General features: G+C 47.0%; 1 protein-coding gene across 1 annotated transcript in view; it reads right to left on the bottom strand.

Annotated features, from left to right (window-relative positions):
• Window positions 1–17,441, bottom strand: part of nphp1 (nephronophthisis 1) — a 58,016-nt gene extending 40,575 nt beyond the window's left edge. The window contains 3 exon segments of the mRNA XM_055665572.1: window positions 9,005–9,079; window positions 14,963–15,091; window positions 17,346–17,441. Coding sequence (XP_055521547.1) covers window positions 9,005–9,079; window positions 14,963–15,091; window positions 17,346–17,405 — 264 coding nt within the window. The 5' untranslated portion in view covers window positions 17,406–17,441.
• Window positions 17,442–23,821: the final 6,380 nt, after the last annotated feature.

The following is a 23,821-nucleotide window of genomic DNA, read 5'->3' as shown; positions in this document are numbered from 1 at the left end:
GCAAAAATTTAATAGTAATCTGAGGGGTAACTTTTTCACACAGAGGGTGGTGGGTGTATGGAACAAGCTGCCAGAGTAGGTAGTTGAGGCAGGGACTATCCCAACGTTTAATAAACAGGTTAGACAGGTACATGGGTAGAACAGGTTTGGAGGGATCACAATCACAATAATACTTCTGCAGAAGCATATGAATAATACTTTTGAAGTATATGAATAACACTTCTGAAGGTCTGAAGGAGGGTTTCGGACCGAAACGTTGCCTATTTCCTTCGCTCCATAGATGCTGCTGCACCCGCTGAGTTTCTCCAGCATTTTTGTGTACCCACAATAATACTTTATTAGCCAAGTAGTTTTTGCAACATATACGAAGAATTTGATTTGCCATAAAGTCATACAAATAAAAAGCAACACGCAAAACACATTTTAACATAAACATCAACCACAGTGACTCCTCCACATTCCTCACTGTGATGGAAGGCGAAAAAAAGTTCAATCTCTTCCCTTCTTTGTTCTCCTGCCGTCGGGGAGTCTACCGTTGACGGGGCGATCGGACGCCGGGTCGGGGCTGGACGAAACCTTCTGCGTCGTTTGGAGCTTCCCGACATCGGTCTCTACCCGAGACTGCGAGCTCCTCGATGGTGAAATCCGCAGGCTGCGGTTGGAGCGTCGATCCCAGGCAAGGGATCGCAGGCTCCGATGGTAAGTCCACGGCCCCGCGGTGGGGCTCAAAGTCAGTCCCGAGCAAGGCCTCCTGGCTCCATGATGTTAGGCTGCAGAGTGACCGGAGATACGTCCCGGAAAACAATCGCATCTCCGGTAAGGTAAGAGATTGAAAAAATGTTTCCCTGACCCCAAATCCCAAACCCCACATAAAACAAACCAGAGAACATCAACACAAACTTAAAAACCCCCCACTAAATGTAACAAAAAAGGGATAAAGGGGCAGACAGACAGTTGGCGAGACGCCCCCTGGTGTATTTGAGCCAAACACAGGCAGGTGGGACTAGTGGGCCAATGTGTGCAAGTTGCGCTGAAGGGTCTGTTTCCACGCTGTATGACTCTAAAAACACACAAGCCTGCCTCCCCTCCATCGGCATTTCATGCTACCTGGGGAAAGCAGCCAACATAACCAAGGCCCATTCACACCCCACCATCCCCTCTTTACCCCTCTACTTTAACGCATAAGATACAAAACCTTGAAAGCACAATCGACCAGATTGAAGAACAGCTTCTTCCCCTCTCTTTTCACACTCTTGAACAGGCCTCTCATATGCTCTGTGGAATTCTCTGCCTCAGAAGGCGGTGGAGGCCGGTTCTCTGGATGCTTTCAAGAGAGAGCTAGATAGGGTTCTTAAAGATAGCGGAGTCAGGGGATATGGGGTGAAGGCAGGAACGGGGTACTGATTGGGGATGATCAGCCACGATCACATTGAATGGCGGTGCTGGCTCGAAGGGTCGAATGGCCTACTCCTGCACCTATTGTCTAACGTCTATTGCCTATTCGCTACGGATTAATTAATGTTTATAGGTCTAAGGGCAGAATTAGGCCATTCGGCCCAACAAGTCTACTCCGTCATTCAATCATGGCGGATCTATCTCTCCCTCTCTGCCCCATTCTCCTGCCTTCTTCCCATAATACCTCACATTGGAAAATTGCCAATCTTCCAATCTATCTCATCAAGGCTCTTGCATTTTTTAAAATCTGCACTTTCTCTCTAGCTGTAAAGCTGTGTCATGCACCCTGTTTATTTTCTCTCTGGACTACTTAATGTGCTCATGTACAGCATGATTTACAAAAGAACATAAAATCCTGGAGTAACTCAGCGGGTCAGGCAGCATCTGTGGAGAACATGGATAGGTGACGTTTCACAGAGTGCTGGAGTAACTCAGCGGGTCAGGCAGCATCTGTGGAGAACATGGATAGGTGACGTTTCACAGAGTGCTGGAGTAACTCAGCGGGTCAGGCAGCATCTGTGGAGAACATGGATAGGTGATGTTTCACAGAGTGCTGGAGTAACTCAGCGGGTCAGGCAGCATCTGTGGAGAACATGGATAGGTGACGTTTCACAGAGTGCTGGAGTAACTCAGAGCCAGCATCTGTGGAGAACATGGATAGGTGACGTTTCGGGTAAAGACTCGTCTTCATGTATGATTTGTTTGGTTAACATGCAAAACAAAGTTTTACACTGTATCTCCAGACATGTGGCAATAATAAACTTATACCATTAGGAAGTAGCAAATGCAAAGCACTGTTTCAGACACTTAATACGTTTTCAAAACGTTCCAAATTGAGAACATTGTGAAATTGTGGAAAAGTATATTTCACCAATCATTGCTAAATCTGATTGTGTTCGATGTTGGCATCACGGCAGCATATTCTGCTATAGCTCATGTGCATGTACATAAGAATTAGGCCATTTGGCCCATGAACTCTACTCCGCCATTGAATCATGGCTGATCTCTCTTTTCTCTCAACATCATTCTCCTGCCTTCGCCCCACAACCCCTGACACCCGTACTCATCAGGAATCCATCAATCTACCTTAAATATATTAATTAACTTGGCCTCTACAATCTTCTGTGGCAATGAATTCCACAGATTCATCACCCTCTGACTAAAGAAATTCCTCCTCAAAATGCAGGAAGAATGCAACATGCCATATACAAGCATTTCTGTAGTGTCTTAGAGTGATACAGTGTGGAAACAGGCCCTTCAGCCCAACCTGCCAATACTTGCCAACATGTCCCAGCTACACTAGTCATAGAGTGATACAGTGTGGAAACAGGCCCTTCAGCCCAACTTGTCCACACCGCCCAACATGTCCCAGCTACACTAAGTCCCACCTGCCTGCATTCAGTCCATATCCCTCCAAACAGTTCCTATCCATGTACCTGTCTAACTGTTTCTTAAACGTTGGGATAGACCCAGTCTCAAATACCTCCTCCGGCAGCTTGTTCCATTCACCCACCACCCTCTGTGTGAAAAAGTTCCCCCTCAAATCCCTATTAAATCTTTTCCCCTGCAATTAAACCCATGTCCTCTGGTCCTCGATTCCCCATACTGTGGGCAAGAGACTCTGTGCTTCGAACCGATCTATTCCTCTCATGATTTTATACACCCCTATAAGATCATCCCTCATCCTCCTGTGCTCCAAGGAATAGAGACCCAGCCTACTCAACCTCTCCCTATAGTTCACACCCTCTAATCCTGGAAACAACCTCGTAAATCTTCTCTGTACCTGTTACGGCTTAATTACGTCTTTCTTATAACATGGTGCCCAGAACCGAACACAATACTCTCTATGCGGCCTTACCAACGTCTTATACAACTGCAACATGACCTCCCAACTTCTATACCCAATAGTTTAGTTTAGTTTATTGCCGAGGTATAGTGAAATGCTTTTGTTACGTGCTTTCCAGTCAGCAGAAAGACAATACATGAAATTGATCATTTATTCTGTATAGATACATAATAAGGGAATAACGTTTATGGCAAGGTAAAGCCAGCAAAGTCCGGTCAAGGATAGTCTGAGGGTCACCAAAGAGGTAGATAGTAGTTCAGCACTGCTCTTTAGTTGTGGTAGGATGATTCAGTTACCTGATGACAGCTGGGAAGAAACTGCCCCTGAATCTGGAGGTGTGCATTCAATTTTAATTTAATTCAATTTAATTCAACTTTATTGTCATTGCACAGATACAAGTATGGGTACAACGAAATGCAGTTTAGCGTCAGTCCGTAGTAATAGTGCGATATAGAAATAAAAATACAGAATAAGCAAACAATGTGGACGGAGAGATTGGAGAAATCTATCGGCGGGACTCCGAGTTCAGCAATGTGATAGTGTTGTTGAAGAAGCTGTTCCTCATCCTACTAGTACGAGACCTGGGGCTCCTGTATCGCCTCCCTGATGGGAGGAGGGCAAACAGTCCATGGTTGGGGTGGGAGGGGTCCTTGATGATCTTCCCGGCCCGTTTCAGACACCGTTTTCAGTGGAGGGCATCCATGGCAGGGAGCGGGGCACCGATGATGTACTGAGCGGTTTTCACCACCCGTTGTTGTGCCTTCCTGTCAGCTACGGTGCAACTGCTGTACCATACGGTGAAGCAGGTGGTCAGGATGCTTTCGATGGTACAGCGGTAAAAGTTGGTCAGGGTCTGGGCTTTCTTGAGCCTCCTCAGGAAGTAAAGGCGCTGCTTTTTGATCAGTTTGGTGGTATTGAGGGACCAGGACAGATCCTCCGAGATGTGTACCCCGAGGAATTTGTAGTTGGAGACGCGCTCCACCTCAGTCCCGTTTATATGGATGGGGGTATGTCTGCCCCCTCTGTTCTTCCTGAAGTCAACAATCATTTCCTTCGTCTTCTTGGAGTTGAGGACGAGGTTATTGTTGGCACACCAGGCTGCCAGGTGCTGGACCTCCTCCCTGTAGGCTGACTCGTCGTTGTCACTGATCAGCTCTACCACTGTGGTGTCGTCGTGCATCTTCACACTTCTATACCTTTTGCCTGATGGGAGAGGGGAGAAGAGGGAGTGACCGGGGTGCTGGCCTTGCCGAGGCAGCGTGAGGTATAAATGGAGTCAATGGAAGGGAGGTTGGTATGTGCGACGGTCTGGGCTGCGTCCACAATTCGCTGCAATTTCTTGCGGTCTTGGATGGAGCTGTTTCCAAACCAAGCTGTGATGCATCCTGATAGAATGCTTTCTGTGGTGCATCTGTAGAAGTTGGTGAGAGTTGAACACAATACTCCAACTGCAGCCTCGTCATTGTCTTGTACAACTGTAACACAACCTCCCAACGTCTATCCAAAAACGCCAGCGTGCCATTGTCACCACCCTGTCGACCAGTGGAAAATCTGGCAGACATCCATGTTCAAGGACAAGCTTCACCAGTAAGTAAAACTCCTCCGCATGTTGGAACCCCCGCGCATGTGTGGACTTTATTAAAGTCGTCAAAGGCACATTACACATAAAATAACATCATGGTCATGCTGAGAATGTGCAAACTCCACAAAGGAAGCATGCGAAGGCCCCTGCCGCTATCGGGCTGCAGCTTTAAATGCCCAATGTTTATCCTTAAGGGTACACAAAATTGCTGGAGAAACTCAGCGGGTGCAGCAGCATCTATGGAGCGAAGGAAATAGGCGACGCTTTGGGCCGAAACCCTTCTTCAGATATCCTTAAGGGCCTGTCCCACTTGGGCGTCATTTGCGCGACATCATTTAAGCGTCACACCGCATGTCGTGACGCGCACATGATGCGCGCATGGCGCCCGGTGAGGCGTGGTGGCGTAGGCAGTGACGCGCGGTCGCGTGGGGCCCCCAGGATTTTGGGATTCACAAGTGTGACAGGCCCTCTAATGAGGTAAGCCTAAAATGCTGGAATTATATTCCAATAAAACTCAATACTTTATTGGCCTCATTTACAAAGAGTTTTATTGGAATATAATCAGTAAATAATGACTAATCTTGCATAACTTTTGTGAACATTGCCCAAGTATATTTGTTTCCTTATCCGTGGCAATAAATGATTCAAATTAGGCTGAAAACTCTCCACAGATGCTGCTGTACCCGCTGAGTTACTCCAGCACTCTGTGAAACGTCACCTATCCACGCTCTCCACAGATGCTGCCTGACCTGCTGAGTTACTCCAGCACTCTGTGAAACGTCACCTACTGTTCTCCACAGATGCACCCGCTGAGTTACTGCACTCTGTGAAACGTCACCTATCCATGTTCTCCACAGATGCTGCCTGACCCGCTGAGTTACTCCAGCACTCTGTGAAACGTCACCTATCCATGTTCTCCACAGATGCTGCCTGACCCGCTGAGTTATGGTGCAGCAGCATCTATGCAGCTAAGGAAATAGGCAACTTTTCGGGCCGAAATCCTTCTGGAAATAGGCAACGTTTCGGGCCGAAACCCTTATGGGTTTCGGCCCGAAACGTTGCCTATTTCGTTAGCTCCATAGATGCTGCCTGACCCGCTGAGTTACTCCAGCACTCTGTGAAACGTCACCTATCCATGTTCTCCACTGCTGCTGCTTGACCCTCTGAGTTACTGTATTTTTTTTTACACCAGCATCTGCAGTTCTTTGTTTCTATGGTTAAAATCAATGATTAGGACAGGTACATAAATAGAAAGGTTAGGAGAGGTATGGGCCCATGACAGGCAATTGGAACTAGTTCAGTTAAGGGCCTGTTCCAGTTGGTGATGTTTTCAGCGACTGTCGGCATCATTGACTGACGTTTCAGGTCACCGAAATATTCGTGGCGTGCCGACGTATTGACTGACAGTGTTTTTCGCTACATTTTTCTTGTCGCCTCTGAATTTTGAAAGTTCAAAATCTTTTGGCGACACTGATATGATGCCGGCAGTCGCCGAAACAATGGCCAAGTGGGACAGGCCCACTAAAGCAGAGTGGTTGGCATGGAGGAGTTCAAGCAAACGGCCTGTTTCTGTGTTCTGCAACTCTGTGACACTGATAACAATCAAGAAATCAATCCGAGTTAAGCAATTTAGTCAACACACACAATACCTGTTGCTGCATCTAAATATTTGGTCAGCAAATATTTACAACTGTGCCGCTTTTCAATAAAGGTCTCAACCTCCCTCTTGCAATGAATCATTCCAAGAAGCGTATCTAGAATGAGCTGCTGCAGGAAGCTTTAGAAGCATATACAATTAGACAATAGACAATAGACGCAGGATTAGGCCATTCAGCCCTTCGAGCCAGCACCGCCATTCAATGTGATCATGGCTGATCATCCCCAATCAGTACCCCGTTCCTGCCTTCTCCCCATATCCCCTGACTCTGCTATTTTTAAGAGCCCTATCTAGCTCTCTCTTGAAAGCATCCAGAGAACTGGCCTCCACCGCCCTCTGAGGCAGGGAATTCCCCAGACTCACCACTCTCTGTGAGAAAAAGTATTTCCTCGTCTCCGTTCTAAAAGGCTTACTCCTTATTCTTAAACTGTGGCCCCTGGTTCTGGACTCCCCCAACATCAGGAACATGTTACCTGCCTCTAGCGTGTCCAGGCCCTTAACAATCTTATATGTTTCAATGAGAACCTCTCTCATCCTTCTAAACTCCAGAGTGTACAAGCCCAGCCGCTCCATTCTCTCAGCAAATGACAGTCCCGCCATCCCGGGAATTAACCTTGAATTGTGACTTTTGAATGAAATTGATGGATACAAAGGGTTTGGTGGGCTCTGGGCTAAATGCAGACAAATGGGACGAGTCCAGTGTGCGTGCCAAGTAGGCCCCCTCGGTCATGACAGACCTTGGTCGGATGCAGCCTGGGCGATGTCAAATGGAGGACAGGCTGTTGCCCATGCAGCATGCCCCCCCTCTCCACGTCGCTGATCGATCCAAAGGAACAGCAGGGCCATTACAGTTTGGCACCAGCTACGTCGCAGGAGCTGCCAGAGCGAGGTTGTAGACAACGACAAACTGCCTTAGGGGCTCCGACTCCGGATTTTCTCCAGGTTTACTTCAGGAGCCTTTTCCATGACTGGATATGGCCACAAGGCAGTGGAGGTTTTAAATCAGAGTTTTCCCTCTCCTAGATGGACTGCCTTCCCAGGCTGACGAGCCCCAACTGCCCGAGACTCTTGGGGGCGGGAGTGTCTACCTTCCCGTGCAGGTCTATAGCACGTGCCAAAAGATAGACACAAAATGCTGGAGTAACTCAACGTGACAAGCAGTTTCTCTGGAGGGAAGGAGTCGGTGACATTTCGGATTCAAGAGCCTTCTTCAGACTGGTCGGCATGGACAAGGTGGGCCGAAGGGCCTGTTTCCGTGCCGTCCATTGCACAGAAAAACCAAAGCTGAAACAAAGCCAGAATATATTGAGAGAGAGAAACAAATGTAATATTTCATCAGGAGCTGAGTGATTCAGCCAGCTTGCCTCTCCACAGTAACGGCCACCTTGTTTGTGTCCACAGCATCATGTGGTATTGTCATGATGCAGAACTATTCCAACCCACCATCGCAACTGCAAACAAAACCATTTTCACAAACTAAACAAATATTACACTGCAACAATCATCTCAGAAATAAACTTTGGAAAGTTAATAATGACTTCCTTGTATTTACTGAAACCAATTTTACATAGAAACTGTACATAAACATACTGTTTGTCCCAACACGTTGCTGTCAAGGGCTATTCCTCATTCATTCTACTTGCTTTGTTCCTTTCATCTGCTTTTCTTCAAACCTGATTCACAACCCATTCTTTGATATATTAAAGGTAGATAAAAAATGATGGAGAAACTCAGCGGGTGATGCAGCATCTGTGGAGCGAAGGAATGGGTGACGTTTCGGGTCGAGACTTTTGATTAACAGAAAATCTAAACTTTGCAAAAATCTGCAAGGTTCGTGTTAGCAGTGAAATGTATGCAGAGAGCGAGGATTCCAGCTGCGTTTTCACACGTGGTGTCCAGTTGCCCTTGCTTTTTGCGCTAGATATCAGCACCTGCAGTCTCTAGTGTCTCCACTTCATAAAGCTACCACTAACATATCATCAACAGGATAGGCACAATCATCTCAGTAGATCTAGCGCATTTGGATATTCAAAAGGGATTTTGATTAGGTAAAGTATTAAGGTTCAATGCTCATCAGGCTGTGGGTAGTTAAAATGCTGGAGAAACTCAGCGGGTGAGGCAGCATCAATGGAGCGAAGGAAATAGGTGATGTTTTGGGTCGAGACCCTTCTTCAATCTAATGTGGGAGTGGGGGGGAGCTTTACCCCCACCCCCACCCCCACATCAGTCTGAAGAAGGGTCTCGACCCGAAACGTCATCTATTCTGAAGAAGGGTCACGACCCGAAATGTCACCCATTCCTTAGCTCTATAGATGCTGCAACACCCATTGATTTTTCCAGCATCTACAGTCCTTAAACATTCTTTAATATTGATTATTTTAATCTCTTTGATCATTAACTCATGTAACGCGTTCCATAGCGTCCCAGCTCACTGTTAGAAATGAGAAGTGGAAGGTAAACGTACTCTTGGAGAAAAGGTCCATGTTTTGGGATTCTTTGATTGCCAAGTTGCTCTGACGGTGTGGATATTGCTGAGAACCTGAAATACAGGAGAAAATGCCATTAAGTAAAGACGAATTATGTGGTTTAAACCACTTTCCAGCTTTCTGATCCCCACAATCAGCTGAAGAAGGGTCACAGAATAGGTAGCAAGGTGAAAAGCCAAAGTGGCAGGCAGACAAATCCAGGGCAAAAATCAAAAAGGGCCACTTTTCAACATAATTGTATAAGGGGTAAGAGTGTTGTAAAAACAAGCCTGAAGGCTTTATGTCTCAATGCAAGGAGTATTCGTAATAAGGTGGATGAGTTGAACGTGCAAATAGCCATTAATGACTATGATATAGTTGGGATCACGGAGACATGGCTCCAGGGTGACCAAGGCTGGGAGCTGAACAACCAGGGATATTCAATATTCATGAGGGATAGAGAGAAAGGAAAAGGAGGTGGGGTAGCGTTGCTGATTAGAGAGCAGATTAACGCAATGGAAAGGAAGGACATTAGTTTGGAGGATGTGGAATCGATATGGGTAGAGCTGCGAAACACTAAGGGGCAGAAAACGCTGGTGGGTGTTGTGTACAGGCCACCTAACAGTAGTAGTGAAGTTGGGGATGGCATCAAACAGGAAATTAGAAATGCGTGCAACAAAGGCAAAACAGTTATAATGGGTGACTTCAATCTACATATAGATTGGGTGAATCAAATTGGCAGGGGTGCTGAGGAAGAGGATTTCTTGGAATCTATGCGGGATAGTTATCTAAACCAACATGTAGAGGAACCAACGATAGAGCAGGCTATTTTAGACTGGGTATTGAGTAATGAGGAAGGGTTAGTTAGCAGTCTTGTTGTGCGTGGCCCCTTGGGCAAGAGTGACCATAATATGGTTGAGTTCTTCATTAGGATAGAGAGTGACATTGTTAATTCAGAAACAATGGTTTTGAACTTAAAGAAAGGTAACTTTGAGGGTATGAGACGTGAATTGCCCAAGATTGACTGGCAATTAATTCTAAAAGGGTTGACGGTGGATATGCAATGGAAGACATTTAAAGACTGCATGGATGAACTACAACAATTGTTCATCCCAGTTTGGCAAAAGAATTAATCAGTAAAGGTAGTACATCCGTGGATAACAAGGGAAATCAGGGATAGTATCAAAGCGAAGGATGATGCGTACAAATTAGCCAGAAAAAGCAGCCTACCAGAGGACTGGGAGAAATTCAGAGACCAGCAGAGGAGGACAAAGGGCTTAATTAGGAAAGGGAAAATAGATCATGAAAGAAAACTGGCAGGGAACATAAAAACTGACTGCAAAAGTTTTTATAGATATGTGAAGAGAAAAAAGATTAGTTAAAACAAATGTAGGTCCCTTGCAGTCAGAAACAGGTGAGTTGATCATGGGGAACAAGGATATGGCAGACCAATTGAATAACTACTTTGGTTCTGTCTTCACTAAGGAAGACATAAATAATCTGCCGGAAATAGGAGGGGTCCGCGGGTCAAAGGAGTTGGAGGAATTGAGTGAAATCCAGGTTAGTCGGGAAATGGTGTTGGGTAAATTGAATGGATTAAAGGCCAATAAATCCCCAGGGCCAGATAGGCTGCATCCCAGAGTACTTAACGAAGTAGCTCCAGAAATAGTGGCTGCATTAGTAATAATCTTTCAAAACTCTTTAGATTCTGGAGTAGTTCCTGAGGATTGGCGAGTAGCAAATGTAACCCCACTTTTTAAGAAGGGAGGGAGAGAGAAAACGGGGAATTACAGACCAGTTAGTCTAACATCGGTAGTGGGGAAACTGCTATAGTCAGTTATTCAAAATGGAATAGCAGCACATTTGGAAAGTGGTGAAATAATTGGACAGTCAGCAAGGATTTACGAAAGGTAAATCATGTCTGACGAATCTTATAGAATTTTTCGAGGATGTAACTAGTAGCGTAGATAGGGGAGAACCAGTGGATGTGGTGTATCTAGACTTCCAGAAGGCTTTCGACAAGGTCCCACATAAGAGATTAGTATACAAACTTAAAGCACACGGCATTGGGGGTTCAGTATTGATGTGGATAGAGAACTGGCTGGCAAACAGGAAGCAAAGAGTAGGAGTACACGGGTCCTTTTCACAATGGCGGGCAGTGACTAGTGGGGTACCGCAAGGCTCAGTGCTGGGACCCCAGCTATTTACAATATATATTAATGATCTGGATGAGGGAATTGAAGGCAATATCTCCATGTTTGCGGATGACACTAAGCTGGGGGGAAATGTTAGCTGGGGAGACAAGGTTGCTAGTGTGATAGGAGGATGGGCAGGGCAGATAAATGCAAAGTGACTTTGGTGGCAGGCTGGGCAGACTTTTATCGAGTAGTGCAGTGAAGAAATGCAAATGGTACATGTTTGAGCTTTCATAAGCAAAAGGATTTGCTTATAGCAGCAGGGAGCAGTTGTACAGGGTACTTGGTCTTGAGAGATCACACCTGGAGTATTGCGTACAGTTTTGGTCTCCAAATCTGAGGAAGGACATTATTGCCATAGAGGGAGTACGGAGAAGGTTCACCAGACTGATTCCTGGGGTGTCAGGACTGTCTTATGAAGAAAGACTGGATAGACTTGGTTTATACTCTCTAGAATTTAGGAGATTGAGAGGGGATCTTATAGAAACTTACAAAATTCTTAAGGGGTTGGACAGGCTAGATGCAGGAAGATTGTTCCCGATGTTCGGGAAGTCCAGGACAAGGGGTCACAGCTTAAGGATAAGGGGGAAATCCTTTAAAACCAAGATGAGAAAAACTTTTTTCACACAGAGAGTGGTGAATCTCTGGAACTCTCTGCCACAGAGGGTGGCTGAGGCCAGTTCATTGGCTATATTTAAGAGGGAGTTAGATGTGGCCTTTGTGGCTAAGGGGATCAGAGGGTATGGAGAGAAGGCAGGTACGGGATACTGAGTTGGATGATCAGCCATGACCATATTGAATGGTGGTGCAGGCTCGATGGGCCGAATGGCCTACTCCTGCACCTAATTTCTATGTTTCTAACCTCATACAAGAACGAATTAATGAATGAATAAGTTTATTGGCCAAGTATTCACATACAAGGAATTTGCCTTGGTGCTCCGCACACAAGTGACAACATGACATATAGGGACCCCACCACTCGCCACATCTTCCCATCTCCCCCTATGTCTGCCTTCCGCAAAGACCGCTCCCTCCATAACTCCCTTGTCAACTCTTCCCTTCCCTCTTTCCGTTGCAACCGCAGGAGATGCAACACCTGTCCCTTCACCTCCCCCCTCGACTCCATTCAAGGTCCCAAGCAGTCGTTCCAGGTGCGACAAAGGTTCACCTGTATCTCCTCCAACCTCATCTACTGCATCCGCTGCTCTAGATGTCAGCTGATTTACATTGGGGAGACTAAGCGGAGGCTGGGCGATCGTTTCGCCGGACACCTCCGCTCATTCCGCAATAACCTACCTGAACTCCCGGTGGCTCAGAACTTCAACTCCCCCTCCCATTCGCAATCCGACCTCTCTGTCCTGGGTCTCCTCCATGGCCAGAATGAGCAACATCGAAAATTGGAGGAACAGCACCTCATATTCCGCCTGGGTTGCTTGCGTCCGGATGGCATGAACGTTGAATTCTCCCAGTTTTGCTAGCGCTTGCTGTCTCCTCCCCTTCCTCAACCGTCGAGCTGTCTCCTCCCATCCCCCCGCCCTCGGGCTCCTCCTCCTCCCTTTTTCCTTCCTTCCGCCCCCGACCCCCCATCAGTCTGAAGAAGGGTTTCGGCCCGAAACGTCGCCTATTTCCTTCGCTCCATAGATGCTGCTGCACCCACTGAGTTTCTCCAGCATTTTTGTGTACCCTGACATACAGGGACAGTTAGGAATGACACATTAATAATAAAACATTATCGATTAAAATTGTGAATTAAATAAAATACCAGACCAAAGATTTTTGGTTATTGAATAGAGCAACTACTCGTGGATAAAAACTGTTTTTATGTCTGGCTGTGGCAACTTTGACAGTCCGGAGTCGCCTTCCAGAGGGAAGTGATTCAAAGAGTTTGTGGCCAGGGTGAAAGGGGTCAGAGATGATCTTGCCCGCTCGCTTCCTGGCCCTTGCAGTGTACAGTTCATCAATGGAGGGAAGGTTGCAGCCAATAACCTTCTCTGCTGATCGGACGATTCGCTGCAGCCTCCGGATGTCGTACTTGGTGGCTGAGCCAAACCAGACCATGATGGAGAAGGTGAGGACAGACTCTACGATGGCCGTGTAGAATTGGACCATCATTGCCTATGGCAGATTGTGCTTCCTCAACAGCCAAAAATCTGTAGCCTCCCTTTGATCTGGTATTTTGTTGGTTCACATGCTTGATCAATGGTGTTTCATCATTAATGTTTTATTATTATTAATGTTTAGTGTTTTCTGAGTCATTCGTAACTGTCACTGTACGTCATGTTGTTACTTGTGGGTGGAGCACCAATGCAAATTCCTTGTATGTGAATACTTGGCCAATAAACTTACTTACTTACTTACATGCCTGGTATGGAGGGACATGGATGACCTGCGGGCAGATTAGTTGAACCCGGCATCGTGTTTGGCAGCTGTGCTGTTCTACGCAAGGTCTGCTTCGTCTGGGCTTCATTACCTTCTCTCTTCTCCACCCAGGTAGTTTAGTTTAGTTTATTGTCAAGTGTACAGTGTACAAAACAGGTAGGCTTGTATTCACTGGAGTTTAGAAGGATGAGAGGGCATCTTATAGAAACATATAAAATTATAAAAGGACTGGATGCAGGAAAAATGTTCCCAATGTTGGGCGAGTCCAGATCAGGGGCCAGTCTGAGAATAAAGGGGAGGCCATTTAAGAATGAGGTGAGAAAAAACTTTTTCACCCAGAGAGTTGTGAATTTGTGGAATTCCCTGCCACAGAGGGCAGTGGAGGCCAAGTCACTGGATGGATTTAAGAGAGAGTTAGAACTCTAGGGGCTAGTGGAGTCAAGGGATATGGGGAGAAGGCAGGCACGGGTTATTGATTGGGGACGATCAGCCATGATCACAATGAATGGCGGTGCTGGCTCGAAGGGCCGAATGGCCTCCTATACAGTGAAAAGCTTATTTGTGCTATCCAGTCAAAAGAATGGCTTACCCCTTATTCTTAACCAGGGTGAGACTGGTTCTTGATTATGCTGCTCATGGGCGGAGATCCTGCAGGGGACGGGTGGGACACGATCCCCCCCCCCTTATGCTTTGAGAGTTGGGGGACAATCCCCCCCCAATGTTATGTAATCCGGACTTTATCAGACGCTTTCTAAGGGCTGAATCGGCCTGTTCGCGGGGCCTTTCAGCGCCCGGTGTGGATTAAAATCAAACTGCTGCATCGAGGCGATTGAGGCTCCCGATGTTGAAGCCCACGCCGGGAGATGAAAGGCCCCGCGAACGGGCCAATTCAAGCCCCACGATTCGGAGCGGACGAAGCTGCTGTTGCTGGAGTTCCGAGTCGAATGGTCACCAACCAGGTCAGTTTCCGATGTTACCGTCCACAGGGTGCACGGCTGAAACCTTGTGTGTGTGTGTGTGTGTGTGTGTGTGTGTGTGTGTGTGTGTGTGTGTGTGTGTGTGTGTGTGTGTGTGTGTGTGTGTGTGTGTGTGTGTGTGTGTGTGTGTGTGTGCATACACACACACACATGTGCGCGTTTTGATAGGGATTTCCGTGCCTGATGCTGCTGGCTTTGTCGAGGCAGCTGAAGGGTGGATCAAGGCAATGGAGGGAGGTTACACAGAAAAGCTGGAGAAACTCAGCGGGTGCAGCAGCATCTATGGAGCGAAGGAAATAGGCAACGTTTCGGGCCGAAACCCTTGGTAGGAAGGGAGGTGACTACTGCTGCCATGGTGGGACAAGCTACAATGCACTCATGAAGGACATAATAGCAGGTGGCTTACCCTTTGACCATCAAATAGACAGCAGCGAACCTGTCTGCTTAGCACCTCGACCGCAGTGGCCGGGAAAGGAATCATCTTGCAGCTCCACAGGGTAAACATCAGTTCCGTGTGTGTCTTCCTTGGGCGCACCTGCCAAGGTCAAACACAGTCAGCACCTCAGATGGAGAGGTTAAAGTTAACAGCTCATTATTCAATTATCCAATCTTCCCTGTCCCGCCTGCAACTGGTCCAAAACGCCGCAGCGAGACTCCTGACGGGCACCCGATAAAGGGACCACATCACCCCGATCCTGGCCTCTCTCCACTGGCTCCCTGTGCGGTTCCGAATCAACTTCAAGATCCTCCTCTATGTCTACAAAGCCCTTAACGGGCTTGCCCCCACCTACATGACAAGTCTGCTCACCCACCACACCACCTCCAGGTCCCCTCAGATCGGCCGACTTGGGGTTACTGAACATCCCGCGGTCCAGGCATAAGCTCAGGGGCGACCGACTGTGCCTTTGCGGTTGCAGCTCCTAGACTGTGGAACGGCATCCCCCTTCCCATCAGAACTGCCCCCTCCAACGACTCCTTCAAGTCGAGACTTAAAACTCATCTTTACTCTCAAGCCTTTCTTGACGTCCTCTGAGGGAGGGCTATATGTGTGTATTTATGTATGTACTTAATCTATGAACCAATGTTGTATAACGTTAGTACCTCCACCAATGTAAAGCACTTTGGTCAACGAGAGTTGTTTTTTAAATGTGCTGTAGAAATAAAAGTGACTTGACTTGACTTGATGATTTAGCCAGTGTTAACGCAGACGGCAGAACATGAGAGGTGTAAGTACTCAGCAGATCTGGCAGTGTTTATGGAGGGGGAAACAGTTCATGCTTTAACAGGGCGTTGACCAGTTCCCATGAAATAAGGATGAAGAAAGAAAATTAAATCAAATATTACTCATATTACATGACCACTCTTCAAGGAAGCAAACAACCCTCTGCTCAGGTAGACAAAAATGCTGGAGAAACTCAGCGGGTGAGGCAGCATCTACGGAGCGAAGGAAACAGGTGACGTTTCGGGTCGAGACCCTTCATAGATGCTGCCTCACCCACTGAGTTTCTCCAGCATTTTTGTCTACCTTCTATTTTGCAGCATCTGCAGTTCCTTCTTAAACAAACCTCTGCTCAGTGTGCCGAGGCCTACCTGAATCCCCCGGTTGCGAAACACTCTAACTCCCCCTGCCATTCCCACACTGATCATTCTGTCCTGGGGCCTCCTCCATTGTCATAGTGATGCCCAGCGCAAATTGGATGAAGCAGCACCTCATATTTTGCTTGGGTAGTTTACACCCCAGCGGTATGAACATTGACTTCTCTAACGACAAGTAACCCTTGCATCCCCCTCTCTCTCTCTCTCTCTCTCTCTCTCTCTCTCTCATATAACCATATAACAATTACAGCACGGAAACAGGCCATCTCGACCCTTCTAGTCCGTGCCGAACACGTATTCTCCCCTAGTCCCATATACCTGCGCTCAGACCATAACCCTCCATTCCTTTCCCGTCCATATAACTATCCAATTTAGTTTTAAATGATAAAAACGAACCTGCCTCCACCACCTTCACTGGAAGCTCATTCCACACAGCTACCACTCTCTGAGTAAAGAAGTTCCCCCTCATGTTACCCCTAAACTTCAGTCCCTTAATTCTCAAGTCATGTCCCCTTGTTTGAATCTTCCCTACTCTCAGTGGGAAAAGCTTATCCATGTCAACTCTGTCTATCCCTCTCATCATTTTAAAGACCTCTATCAAGTCCCCCCTTAACCTTCTGTGCTCCAAACCTTTCTCTGTAACTTATTTGTTGAAACCAAGGCAACATTCTAGTAAATCTCCTCTGTACTCTCTCTATTTTGTTAACATCCTTCCTATAATTAGGCGACCAAAATTGTACACCATACTCCAGAATTGGCCTCACCAATGCCTTGTACAATTTTAACATTACATCCCAACTTCTATACTCAATGCTCTGATTTATAAAGGCCAGCACATCAAAAGCTTTCTTTACCACCCTATCTACATGAGATTCCACTTTCAGGGAACTGTGCACAGTTATTCCCAGATCCATCTGTTCACCTGCATTCTTCAATTCCCTACCATTTACCATGTACGTCCTATTTTGATTTGTCCTGCCAAGATGTAGCACCTCACACTTATCAGTATTCCCCATCTCTCTCTCTCTCTCTCTCTCTCTCTCTCTCGCTCTCTCTCTGTCCCTTAAGGGGATTTTGAATTATACAGGAATGGGGTTTGTGGAAGTACCATTTGTTTACCAGATGTTCTGTATTGGTATTATGTAAGGGCAGCAAGGCAGAGTTTTACAAATGAATAACTGAAGCATACTTACACCCCCATCCGCTTTGTCCAAATGAAGGTCTTTGAAGCACAGATTAGATTGAGTTAACATGGCTGCAGGAAGTAACTCATATGGAATTTATTTCCTGTGGCGGGGAAATAAGTAATGAGGCCATTTGTACACTAATTGCAACAATAGTTGGAGTAATAATGCAGGTATGAGTTATGAGTAGAGCCAGGATGTTTAGGCACTAAAAACTGAAATAGGCAGGCAAAAAGGCTTCATAAAATTACAAAAAACACACGTAAATGGCATTTATTGACAAAAAAAAGGCATAAAAAGGCATGTATTTCCACCAGCAAAATATGGTTTAAAAATGATAATAATGTATACTACATTAAATGACCAAAGTTGCCTGGTCCCTAGCATTCTTTCCAAATTATTTGGTGTTAAACTATGCTGTCTGTCAGACAGAATATGCTTCAGTTTGTGAAAATCTTCTTTCTAACCTCAGCTGAGGCACTGGTGCATACCCGAAACAAGCTACAGCTCGATATTCATGTCGATATATTGTGCATTACAACTACCTGTGAGAACTTAGCTATGCTTGTGTATTTCTTCAAGATCTTTGTTAGCTAAACTCACTCTCTCACATTTTCCTTGTATGACTTTACCTACATCAAGTGTTCTACTAGAGGGGTGAACACGCTGGATCATGTCTACACCAATATCAAGCACGCGTATAGAGCCATCCCCCTCCCCCAACTCGGCCAGTCAGATCATCTCTCCCTCCTGCTCTCTCCAGCCTACACCCCCCTCAGACGCAGTGCCAGGCCCACCATAAAATCTGTTACAACCTGGCCTGAAAATGCACTCTCCAATCTACAGGACTGCTTTACACAGACAAACTGGGACATATTCGAACACCAGGATCTGGAAACTCTCACAGAATCGGTGCTGGACTATATCAAGTTCTGCATCGGAAATGTGTCTGTAGACAAAAACATACCGGTTTTCCCAAACCAGAAACCCTGGATGTCCAGCCAGGTCCGCACACTCCTCAGAGCCCGCGATGCTGCCTTCAGGTCAGGTGACAGAGCTCTGTACAGGGCTGCTCGAGCCGATCTGAAAAGTGGTATTAAAAAAGCCAAGGCGGACCATAAGAGGAGCATAGAGTCCCACTTGTCCAGCAATAATACACGGGAGGTATGGCGGGGCATACAAGACATTACCAACTACAGAGGCTGTGCCACAAAGTCAGAAGACCTGAGTGCGCCGCTGGCAGAAAAGCTAAATTGCTTCTTCTCCCGCTTTGAAACATCACAACAGCAGCACTCACCTGCTACAGCCCTGTTCCCACCCTCACCTGGCTCCTGTACTACCCCACTCACTGTCAGGGAGCACGATGTCAGACGGGTGCTCCTGGCAGTGAACCCCAAGAAGGCTACCGGCCCAGATGGAGTACCTGGTAAGGTGCTCAAAGCGTGCGCCCACCAGCTCACTGCCATCTTCACCAGAATTTTCAACCTCTCCCTGGCCCAGGCAGTTATTCCGTCCTGCCTAAAATCAGCCACAATCGTCCCTGTGCCGAAGAAGTCTACCATCACCAGCCTTAATGACTACCGTCCTGTGGCCCTCACTCCGGTAATCACGAAGTGCTTCGAGAGGTTGGTCCTCCAGCACATCAAGGACTATCTACCACCAGACCTCGACCCCCACCAATTCGCCTATCGCCAAACAGACCCACAGAAGACGCCATTAACCGTAGCTCTCCACTCTGTGCTGAGCCATCTGGAGCAGGGGCAGAGCTACGTCCGGATGCTCTTTGTGGATTTTAGTTCAGCCTTTAATACAATCATTCCGGACATCCTCATAGGTAAACTGGTCACTCTCGGCCTCCCCACTGTCACATGTGCCTGGATAAAAGGATTTCCTCACCAACCGGCCCCAGACTGTGAGACTCGGCCCCCACCTCTCCTCCACTCGCAGGTTGAGTACCGGTTCCCCACAGGGCTGTGTGCTAAGCCCCCTCTTATACTGTCTCTACACCTACGACTGTAGTCTGGCCCACAACAACAACCGCATCGTCAAATTTGCTGACGACACTACTGTGGTCGGACTTATTTCACAGGGAGACGAGGCAGCCGACAGAGAGGAAGTCCTGAAGTTGACAACCTGGTGCTCAGAAAGCCATCTGGCTCTGAACACCAGGAAAACAAAAGAGCTCATGGTCGACTTCAGGAGGCACAGCACCGACTTGGTCCCCCTACACATCAACGGCGAGTGTGTGGAGAGGGGGTCAACACCTTCCGGTTTCTCGGCGTCCATATCGCTGCTGACATCTCCTGGACGGACAACACGACAGCGGTCATCAAGAAGGCTCAGCAGCGGCTGCACTTCCTGAGGGTCCTCAGGAAGCACAACCTGGACTCTAACCTGCTGCTGACCTTCTACCGCTCGTCCATCGAGAGCCTGCTGACATACTGCATTACAGCATGGTATGGCAGCTGCACCATGGCAGACAGGGAGAGGCTTCAGAGAGTAACCAGGACAGCGCAGAGGATCATTGGCTGCCCTCTCCCCTCCCTGATGGACATCTACACCTCCCGCTGCCTTAGCAGGGCAAAGAAGATCATCAAAGACAGCTCCCATCCTGCGTTTGGACTGTTCGACCTGCTGCCCTCTGGAAGGCGCTATAGGTGCATCAAATCCAGGACAAACAGACTCAGGAATAGTTGCTTTCCGAGAATTATATCTACTATAAATTCAAATTCACACATGCAATGACTACACCCCGCCCAACACGGACTTCCATCTGTATATATGTATATATGTATGTAGCGCCGCAGAATTTGTGCACCTATTCCCCCCCCCCCCCCCCCCCCATCTCCCTTCTGTTTTTTTTGTTTTTTCTGTTTCTTGTTTTTTGTGCTAAATAGTAAGATTAAACGAGTACTTACCAGTACGAAGTTTGATCTGTATTTTATGAGGAGTTACGATGAGGGATTACGTGAAGAACCCACCCAGCGCGCAGGCGCGGCATACTTCCAAGCAGCGGTGTGGAATCACAGATAGACACAAGTTGAAGTAAAGATAGTAAAGAACAACGAGACATTAGTCCGAATTTGATCTATATAATGAGGGTGGGAGCGGAGGGCAAGTAATCCCTCATCGTAACTCCTCATAAAATACAGATCAAACTTCGTACTGGTAAGTACTCGTTTAATCTTACTATTTTACTTCGGAGTGACGTGAGTGACTACGTGAAGACTTCAAAGGTCTGTGATTTCAAACCGTGTAACAGTTATATCACTCACTGCCGAAAGATCATCGAGGGAGGAAGTTGTAGCTAGAGACCAACAAGTTTGTTTAGTTATAAAAGAAATGTTTATTAACTATAACAAAAATTAGCTCCCATGGGCTTTAAATCATACCTTTGCGGTTTCTAAAATGCTATCCGCAAAGACGTCCTGTTCCATCAGCGGTTTTCTGTAAAATCGTTGGAATGTCGATTCCCTTGACCATCCCGCTGCTCTGAGGATGTGGTCTAGGGGAACCTGCATCCTATCCGCCGCTGAGGTGGACGCTGCCCTGGTTGAATGGGATTTAAAAACATTTGTGTTAATCCCTGCCATGCTGAGGACCCTGTTTCAACCATCTGGATAATGTCTGGCTGGTAACCCCGTCCAAAAGGCTTTCTGTGGCTATCCCATAAGGCTTTCTCTCTCCCTCTAAGCGTTTGGGTTGTGTCTAGATAATGATGAAGGCGGGTCACACACACACAGCCTAGGTTCTGGAGGGTAAGCCCGGAAGATCAACGGGGATTTGATGTACCTGGTCTACTTTGTTTTTTTAACTACCAACCCCGGCATGGTGAAAGTAATGGTATCTGGGGTGGTCACCATGTAGTTCAGATTTAGCTGATGGAGCGACTGAACCCTTTGAGCTGAGACAAGCGCCATGAGCATGAGGGTCTTATAAGTGGACTGTTCCAGGCTCAGGGATCCCACCGGAGGCCAACCTCGAAGGTGTGTCAGAACTACACTCACATCCCACATGTGGGTGTATCTAGGTGTAGGGGGTTTGGTATTAAAGATCCCCTTAAGGAGTCTGATGACTAGAGGGTGTGATCCCACACTATGCTGTCCTATCGGCATGAGGTATGCGGACAGTGCGCTCCGAGCCGTACTGATGGCACTGTAGCTCATCTTGAGATCATCGTGCATGTGGGCCAGGAACTCCAGCACATCCGAGATCGAAATCGTCGTGTAGGATGTCCCTGCGTCCAGACAGTACTGTTCCCATTTCCTGATGAAGGTCAGGTACTGTTTCTTGGTGGAAACTCGCAGGGATGCCGACATGGTGGTGATTGTTCTGTCTGATAACCCCAATCCCCGGTAAGGCCTGTTCAAAATCTGGAAACCAGGAGTTTCAATGTTTGGTGGCATGGATGGCTAATGCCAGTTACCGGGTGAGTCAATAATTGGGGGTGGTGATGAAGGACCATAGGTGTCTCTACCACCATGTCGTGGAAACATTGGGAACCATGGTTGGGTAGGCCTGTCGGGCACGACCAGAATGCCAGAGGCTGAGTCTGCCTGAATTTTCTGGAGTACCCGACTGATGAGGCAGAAGGGAGGGAAAGCATAGAAAAAGGAATTTCCCCAATCCAGCGTGAAGGCATCTACCGCTGCTGCCTCTGGGTCTGGTTCCCAAGCCACATACATGGGTAGTTGGTGATTTAAACCTAGACGCAAACAAATCTATATCTGGCGTACCATATTGCTTGACAATTTTAGCAAATAATTTTGGGTCCAACATCCATTCGATGTTGTCGTTGAATTTTCGTGACCTGGTGTCCGCCACTAAATTTAGCTTGCCTGGTAAATAGGCAGCTGATAGCCAAATATGTCTCTCGACACACCATTGCCAGATTATAGCAATTAATTTGTCGCATGATACTGATTTATTGCCACCGATTTGCTGGATATAAGATACTGCAGCTGCGTTGTCGATCATAATTCTAACGTGCCAGTACCGCATATCAGATGCATATGCTTTTAGCCCATAAAAGGCGGCGAGCATTTCCAAAAAATTAATGCCCAGTGATTGTAGTAGCGATGCCTCTGAGTTAGTCCATCTGCCACCTGTGCTGTCTATGGAGTTAGTAGCTCCCCAGCCTAAAGCACTGGCATCCGTTGCAATGGTTATGTTAGGATTGGTTACGGCGATAGGACTGTGACTGTGCCAAATATTGTCAACCCACCACTGAAGTTCTGATTTGGCTTCAGCGGGTAAATCCATTTTGCGATCAGAATGCCCCCTATGAAGGCGTAATGCATGAGTCCTTGCTCTTTGTAAATGTTGATAATGCAAGTGCCCATGTTGTGCAGCCGGAAATGCGGCTACTATAGAGCCATAACTCTGGCTACATGCCGTATTCTAGGTTGCGGTGTAGCAATTAAATGGCTACAAGCTTCAATGAGTGAAACTGTTTTTGTGTCTGGGATGAGTGACAGTCATGTGAATCGTGTAAATAGGGAAGCTTAAGTAATCCATGTTAGTAGTAGGCTCCAATATTGATTTATCTGGGTGAAGGATAAAGCCCAAAGTTTCAAGGAGTTGTTTAGTGGCTAACACTCCTGCGACAGCTTGTTCCCGTGTTCTTCCTAATATGAGAACATCGTCCAGATAGGCCACAACTAAATGTTTTAGTTCTCTCAATTTCTTCATGGCCACTTTAAGAATTTTCGTAAATAGTCTGGGAGCTGTCGTTAAACCATTGGGCAAAACTCGGTACTGCCATAGCCAGCTGGCCACTCCAGATAAATTTTCAGCTATTTAAAGTAATCTTTATGAATGGGTACCAAATAGTAAGCATCTTTGATATCTATGCTTGCCATGTAGTATCCCTTGGAGATCAGTTGTCTGGCAGTGCAAATGTCTCCATTTTGAAATGTTGATACTCAACAGACTGATTAAGTGACGTCAGATCAATAATAATGCGACATCCACCATCTTTTTTGGTTTTGAGAAAAATATTTGATACAAATTCTTGCGGCTCGTGTGTGGTCTTTCTATGTGACTTTAGCCACGAGCCGATCAAGTTCAGCTTGTCCTTTCTACCTTCTCAACTGCCGAGGGAAGGAACACCCTTGGGGCATGTGCTTGAACTGGCGGTTCTACGCCTGGTTTGAACTCAATTTTGTATCCACTAATACTGTTGAGTATAAACTTATTGTTAGTAAGGGAGCACCAAACATGCTTGAAGAACCTCAAACGTCCCCCTGTTAATACTACACACCCTTTGTCTGTGTATGTTGACAGGAACCGAACCGCACCTACCTCCATGTTCACCTTGTGGGGTCGTTTTCGGGTGGGTCTGGCCCAAGGTTGTCCGTGTTGGTGCTGCGGTGGGGCGGCGCATCTTCCCACGGCTCCCCCCTGGCCCCCTCGCTCTAAAAAAGAGCTCTGGGGGTAGTGGGGGAGGCGGTACACAAGGCTTTCACCAGCTCGGTATCTGCTGG

Source organism: Leucoraja erinacea, unplaced genomic scaffold (assembly GCF_028641065.1).
Source record: "Leucoraja erinacea ecotype New England unplaced genomic scaffold, Leri_hhj_1 Leri_134S, whole genome shotgun sequence".
Lineage (NCBI taxonomy): Eukaryota > Metazoa > Chordata > Chondrichthyes > Rajiformes > Rajidae > Leucoraja > Leucoraja erinaceus.
The sequence above is the reverse complement of the archived record's forward strand: the minus strand, read 5'-3'. Positions and strand labels throughout refer to the sequence as shown.